The 7298-nt window shown below is 53.7% G+C and overlaps 1 protein-coding gene across 1 annotated transcript; it reads right to left on the bottom strand.

Annotated features, from left to right (window-relative positions):
- Window positions 1-507: 507 nt before the first annotated feature.
- On the bottom strand, window positions 508-3415 carry LOC112112904 (the record flags this gene model as incomplete). Its single annotated transcript, XM_026663158.2, has 3 exons — window positions 3199-3415; window positions 1754-2166; window positions 508-648 (listed from the first exon to the last, which is right to left on the bottom strand). Coding segments are annotated over exons 1-3 (625 nt in total), but the record flags the coding sequence as incomplete, so codon positions are not given.
- Window positions 3416-7298: the final 3883 nt, after the last annotated feature.

Genomic DNA, 7298 nt, shown 5'->3' with positions numbered 1-7298 from the left:
CTGCACACGGGAAACCCCAGCAAGGCCACAGCGGCCAGTAATGGGCCGGTCATGGTGCAGACCCGCTATCACGTGGGGGGGGGAGGGGAGTGGTAGTTTGTGAGTCCCCGTCAGGGCCGGTGCTACCATTTAGGCCAACTAGGCAGTTGCCTAGGACGCCAAGATTTGGGGGTGACAAAAAGCGGCGCCCCCAATTTTTTTTTAAAGCATTCCAGCGGCTGCTGCGCTGGGAGGGAGAGAGAGTCTGAGGCCGCTGGCAGGCAGCCCAGGAGTTCCCCTGTGTCCACGCACTGCCGGCAGCCCATCTGTTCCCCTGCCAGCGGTGCGCTGACTCAGGGGAACCGCTGGGCTGCCGGTGGCACGCGGACACAGGGGAACCCCTGGGCTACCTGCCAGCGGCTCAGACTCCCTCTCCCCCCCAGCGCAGCGGCCGCTCCATCCCGTGTGATTCCTGTCATTGCCGGCGGGTGCGCCGGCGGCTGGGCAGAGTTCTGCAGCTCTGCTTACGGCAGGTGGCACGAGCCCGGCGACGGCGACGGGCGCAACTCAGCAGGGCTTCTGGAGGAAAGGGGCGGCTGCCTCCTGGCTCAGCCTCCACGGTCGGCCCCAGCGGGGGGCACGGAGAAGAAAAGAGCCTCAGGCGGCGGTCTGGTGGAGCGGAGGAAGAAAGAGGACCCCGACGCCCCTGTGTTGCTTCCCCACACAGCTTGGCCTCAGGCGCCTGTGCTCCTGCCCCCTTGGTCCTTGGCTGGTCCCTGCTCCTGCTCCCCTTGTGCGTGGGCGGCTGGAGAGGACGGCAGCCTACAGAGCTGAGCTGCCCCAGTGCCCCCCTCTCTCTGCTCCAGCCTCTGTCATGCCCGGTATCTGAGTGCAGGGCCATGCGAGCGGGTGCGGGGGGAAGTGGGGCAATTTGCCTGAGGCCCCGGGCCCCGCAGGGGCCCCCACGAGTATGTCAGAGGCTCCGCCTGCCCCACGAGTATGGAGAAGTCGTAAGCAGCATGGTAAGGGGCCAGGGCCAGGCACCCCCCCGACCCCATCCCCCACACACAGCCCTGACCCCCAGCTCCGAGCCCAGCCCCTCTGAGCTGGGCACCCCCCAACCCCATCTCCCCACATCCCTGAGCCCAGCCCCTGTGAGCCGGGCACCCCCGAACCCAGAGCCCAGCTCCCCACCAAGCCCTGGGCAACAGCAGCACGACCCCCAGGCAGCGACAGCCCATTGGCACCAACCATCACCCAGCAAGAGCCCATTATGTAATTGCAAATGTATACATACTATTACAGCTTTTAATGTTTTTAAATAATGTATTTAGTGTATTTTCAAATGATTACAAATTAATTTTTGAATGTATTTCACTGGTTATTTTTTACATTTCCAAATACGTTACTAGAGTATTGCAACTTTTTTTATGAAAGGGGCCCCCAAAATTGCTTTGCCCCAGGCCCCCTGAATCCTCTGGGTGGCCCTGTCTGAGTTTTAAGCCCTGCTGCTGTGTTATGCCTGCATAAATTATAACATGTTACTCTGTGACCGTGTATTGTGTATAATGTATGTGATTTATTTTTTGGGGGGGTGGGTGGGGGCGAGGTGGAAGTTTCGCCTAGGGCGCAAAATATCCTTGCACCAGCCCTGGTCCCTGTTCCAGCCCCCCCCAACCACAGGAACCCCCATCCCCAGCCTGGGGGCCCTGAATGGGAGGGAGCATGAACCTGGGGAGCTCAATGGAGTTGGAAGCCAGGGCGCTCTCTGTACCCCCCACCCCATCCCCGCTCCCTCCTGCCTGTCGCTGCTGAGGGATGGGCTCGAGTTCTGTGGCTACAGCTGCCCATTGAGTGACCAGCTCCGTGCCCATGGCCAGTCCCCTGAGCCCTGCTGTGCCCGGGGCCTGAGGCTGGGCTGCAGACCCGGGGCTGACGGGCTCCGTGCCCATGGCCAGTGCCCGGGGCCGTGCCGATGGTTGCGGGTGGGGGCTCACCTGGAAGCGCACGTTCTCGTGCAGACGGGGCTCCTGGACCTCTCTCTCCAGCAGGGTGATAGCGCTGGGCCCATCCCCCCTCTCCAGCCGGACGCTCACCCGGACGGTCTCGTTGAGGTCGCTGAGATGAACTGACACCGTCCCCGTGTGCGGGTGGTAGAACACGGCTGGGCTCACCACCACATAGTGCCTGGGGAGGGGAAAGCACCGTGGGCAGTGGGGGAGGGGGATGGGAGGGGACAGCCCACAGCCTCCCCCAGGACCGGGGTGACTCCCGCTTTCTGAATGTCCCTCCTGCTGGGACAGAGCTGGGTCGATGGTGCTGGAGGCTGATTCGTTTCTCTAACCTAGGGCAGGGACAGAGCAAGGCACCCCTGCTCCTTCCCCTGCCCCAGCTTGCCTCCCGCGGAGCTGGAGGGGCCCCGGGGGCACAGAGAGGGGCTCAGTCCCAATCCATCCCCAGCCTCTTGGCTGCTTGGTCTGCCCAGAAGGGGGCAGATAGTGGCGCTGTGAGTGAGCAGAGACCCCTGTGCAAGGCGGGGGGAGGCTGGTTAGTCTGGGCCTGTACTGAGCACCTGAGCCCTTTGCAGCCAGTAACTGCAGCCTCTGTCATGCCCCACCCCCACCCCCAGACCAGTCTGTACCCGGGGCCTCCGCACGTTCTCACAGGAACCCTTCGGCGTTTGCACCTTCGGGGCACTCCCAGGTTCTCGCTGAGACGTTCGTTGAACGCACTGTGTTTGTTGGTAATTCCTGTTCTATTTCACTGGTGCCTAGAGACCCAGCCCAGCCTGGGCCCCCTGCACTGGGACTGGACAGACCCGCAGGCAGAGACAGGCCGCGGCCCGAGGAAGTGACAGGCCAACGGGAGCAGATAGCCGCAGAGGATCATCACCCCATGGTACAGAGGGGAGCTGAGGCTCAGAGGGTCGGTGTCTGGCCGGGGGCGCACAGGGCGTCTGTGGCAGAGCCGGGCACTGAACCCAGCTCTCCACACCCCAAGCCGCTGCCTTAACCAGAGCTAACCTCCCCCGCCGCTGGGAGGGGCAGGACCAGGGGGGCCCAGGAGGGACCCAGCGTCAGGGACTGAGATCCCAGGGGAGAACGGAACTGTCCCGTCAGTTTTGGATCGAGCAGCCCCCTCATCGGTGCCCTCGGCTGCTTCCAACCCCCCCGCACCGCCCACCACGCGGACAGACAGACAGACACGGACAGGGCTTACGGCTCTGCAGACGTCCCAGCTGTGAGGTGCAGGAGGAGCAGCAGGCAGGCCGGGGTTACCGGGGCCCCCATTCCTGGGGTGCAGGCAGACGGGCAGGCACAAGGGGACACACACACGTCACCCCCCTCTGGGTCCTTCTTCCTCCCTCTCCCCCACGCTCTGTGCTGGAGACGAGCCTGCTCTGCCCTAATGGAGCTGGAGCTTCGCTTTGATCCGGGGTAAACAAGGGTCGTGTCAGGTCTCTGGCTGGGGCTGGGGACGCAGCCAGGACAATATTTACCCTCCACCCCCAGCTGCTGGATTCGAGGCTCTGACAGGTTCTTGCAGCTTGAGTCAGAGGATGCTGCCTGGCAAAGGCTCAGACAAGCCAGGAGGCCCCTTGCATTGGTTACACGGCAGGGGGTGGGACCCCTCTGGGGCTCCGTGGTGGTGCAGTAGCCAGGATGCTGGGAAAGCCCTGGCAGGAGCAGGGGGAGGAGCTTGCTGAGAAATGAGTTCGTTAAAGTGGGTTCTGTCAGCGACCCCACTACTGCAATGCAAATGAGAAGAACATTGGGGTTGCTGAACATGTCTCATGAAAACCCCATTCACGATCGCTTCTAACGTTCCCACACTGGGATGGCCGGGGATGAACTTTCCATGCTCAGGCTCTGCCTTGGGTTGAATGTTTTTTGTAAACTGTGACAATGTGGTTCTGGCGGGACCCAACTGCGAGTGCCAATTCAGGACAAAGTGCTAAAAACAGGGCAGTTACAGCCCAAGGCTGGGGTTTTTCCGCCTCTAAGGTAAACCAAACCAGCCAGACTAAGAGGACTTGGGTCTCACCCCACTGGCCAACCACAAGTCACACAAGCAATTCCCTTAGACATTCCAGTTTCCCAGAATCACCACCAGTGCCACTTGTTATGGGGACAAATGGTTATGAAAACCAACACCCCAATAAAAGAAAAAAGGTTCTCCTGATCCCATAGGACTAAGCCCCAGACCCAGGTCAATATACAAATCAGATCTTACCCACAAATCACGCTGTTGCCAATCCTTAAGAATCTAAAATCTAAAGGTTTATTCATAAAAGGAAAAGGATATAGATGAGAGTTAGAATTGGTTAAATGGAATCAATTACATACAGTAATGGCAAAGTTCTTGGTTCAGGCTTGCAGCAGAGATAGAATAAACTGCAGGTTCAAATCAAGTCTCTGGAATACATCCCACGCTGGGATGGGTCATCAATCCTTTGTGTAGAGCTTCCGTTTGTAGGAAGTCCCTCCAGAGGTAAGAAGCAGGATTGAAGACAAGATGGAGACGAGGCATCAGCCTTTTATAGTCTTTTCCAGGTGTAAGAACACCTCTTTGTTCTTACTGTGGAAAATTACAGCAAAATAGAGTCTGGAGTCACATGGGCAAATCTCTGCATACTTTGCTGAGTTACAGGGCGTATCTGCCTTCTCTCAATGGGTCAATTGTATAGCTGATGGTCCTTAATGGGCCATCAAGCAGGCTAGGCAGAGCTAACACCAACTTGTCTGGGATGTCACCCAGAAGCATAGCATAAGTTTGAAATACAGACAGTATAGAGCCAATATTCATAACTTCAACTACAAAACTGATACACACATATAGACAGCATAATCATAACCAGCAAACCCTAACCTTGTCTTAGACACCTCATTTGACCCCCTTTATACAAGATTTGGTGCCACTACAGGACTTTGGTTGCAACCATGTTCTATATGGTCCCAGATTATGTCAATAACGTCACATAAACTTTCAGCAAAAACTAATCGAGCCATTTCTGAGAACAGGGTTGGCATTAACACAGGTAGTTTTTTCCAAGGCAATCCATTTTTCTGAGCATTTTGTTGAGTTCTAGCGCCTCCATGCTTTTGATCCTGAGACTGAAATTTGGCAGGGGGATTGTGCTGGGGAAGAGAAGGGTTTTTCCTGTTGCCATTAAAATCCATGTCGATGTGGCTAAGTTGTAAAGTAAAGAACATTGCCATTTGCACCTGGTCAGTAGAGTGTCTCAGACTTGTCTCCGAGTCACTGACAACTTGAGAGAAAAAGATCTTGAATGGTTATGGATCCCTGTCCTAACCGATACAGCACAAGATGTGGGGTTAGCTGGTGTCTGGGGCAGATCACCAAATCACACTAACGAACAGGATGAGTGGCTCCTTATGCAGCTCTTTATAGAGTGTAGGAAAAGAAGCTGTGTGATCCTGGGGGATTTCAATGTGAGTGACACATGCTGGCGGTCAGGTGCTGCCAGTACTAAAATGTCTTTGGAATTTCTTATATATTTTCCTAACTCAAAAAGTGTTCCATCCGCCAGGGGAGTGTTCTATATGAGCCCTCGCCTTGAGAGATAAAGAGGAGCTGATCACAGAACTAAACATGAACGGTAGCCCTAGGTACAGGTGATCCTGACTCAATCACATCTATAATGTGCCAACAGATTAAAGTCCAGACCAGTAATATTTCCACTCGGTGGTTGAAAGGGCCTGTTTCACAAAGCTGAAAACAATTATGAGGCAAACCAGCTGGGAAGAAAAATTTAATCAGAAAAATGTGAATGAAAATTGGGAATTATTTAAGAACACTTTACTAGATGTCTCAAAAGCCACAATCAATCAAACTGGTTCAAAAACTGACCTGGCTCAGAGGGCAAATGAAAGCAACTATGAAATATTTTTTAAAATGATGTATATCAAAGGGAAGAAAGGAGAAGTTGACAGAAATGAATATAAATCAGGACTGTAGAAACTTGATAAGGGAAGCAAAATGACACATGAAGAAATCTATGGCCAGCTGAGTTAAGGACAATAAGAAGGAGCTTTTAAAGTATATTAGGAACAAAATGAATCCTAACAATGGTACTGGTCCATTATCAAATCAAATGGCAGAATTATCAACAATAATGCAGACGGGATGCTGGAACGGGGTGGGGGGGCAGGTAACTGATACAGAATTCTATGTATAACTTGGTAAGCTGAGCACAGGCAAACAATATGTGTTTCAGTGTAGCTCAGTGTAAATGTACACATCTAGGAACAAAGCACGTAGGCCATACTTACAGGATGGGGGGCTCTATTCTGGGAAGCAATGACTGAAAAAGTTTCGGAGGTGTGTAGGAATGAGGTGAACATGGCCTCCCACTGTGATGCTGTGGCCCAAGGGGTTAATGTGATCCTTGGATGCATAAACAGGGGAATCTGGAGTAGAAGCAGAGAGGTGATTTTACCTCTGTACAGTATTTGCACTGGTGTGACCGCTGCTGGAATCCTGTGTCCAGTTCCGGTGTCCATCGTTCAAGAAAGATGTGGATAAATTGGAGAGGGTTCAGAGAAGAGCCACGAGAAACATGCGTTATAGTGATATCCTCAAGAGCTCAATTTATTAGCTTACCACAGAGATGGCTAAGGGGTGATATGGTTACAGCCTATACGTACCTACCTGGGCGACAAATAACAGATAACAGGCTCTTTAATTTAACAGAGGAAGGTCTAACACGATCCAATGGCTGGAAGTTGAAGCGAGACAAACCGAGACTGGAAATATGGTGTACATTTTTAACAGTGAGGGTAATTTTTAAATCAAGATTAGATGTTTCTCTAAAAGATCTGCTCCAGGAATTATATTTGGGAAATTCCCTGGCCTGGGTTATACAGAAGGTTAGACTAGATGATCACAATGTTCTCTTCTGGCCTTGGAATCTATCAAGCTAGGAATATTTGTCTTTGTACATTGCATCTGCGCTGACCACGCTCCAGCCCTGGTCTCTTCCATCCACATTGAATATAGGATCATTGGGACTGGCTGGGTCTTGCAGGGAGACTCACAAGTGAGCTCTGGGTTTGGGAAGGGGAGAGGGTTGGTCTGTCTGTCTGTCGTCTGTCTCTCTCTCTCTCTCTGTCACACACACACACACACACACACACACACACACACACACACACACTGAGGCTGCAGCCTGCTTGCCCTGGCTTGGTGTCAGCTCCAGGGATGCAGAGATCTGGCCCCAGGTCACTGCCCCTTGCTGGTTTACCCTCAAATATTTACCTGTCCCCTGGGACGGTTCAAAGGTAACAGGGATTTCAGTC

The sequence above is a fragment of the Terrapene carolina genome, unplaced genomic scaffold (assembly GCF_002925995.2).
Source record: "Terrapene carolina triunguis isolate 2854851 unplaced genomic scaffold, T_m_triunguis-2.0 Scaffold32758, whole genome shotgun sequence".
Taxonomy (NCBI): domain Eukaryota; kingdom Metazoa; phylum Chordata; order Testudines; family Emydidae; genus Terrapene; species Terrapene triunguis.
The sequence above is the reverse complement of the archived record's forward strand: the minus strand, read 5'-3'. Positions and strand labels throughout refer to the sequence as shown.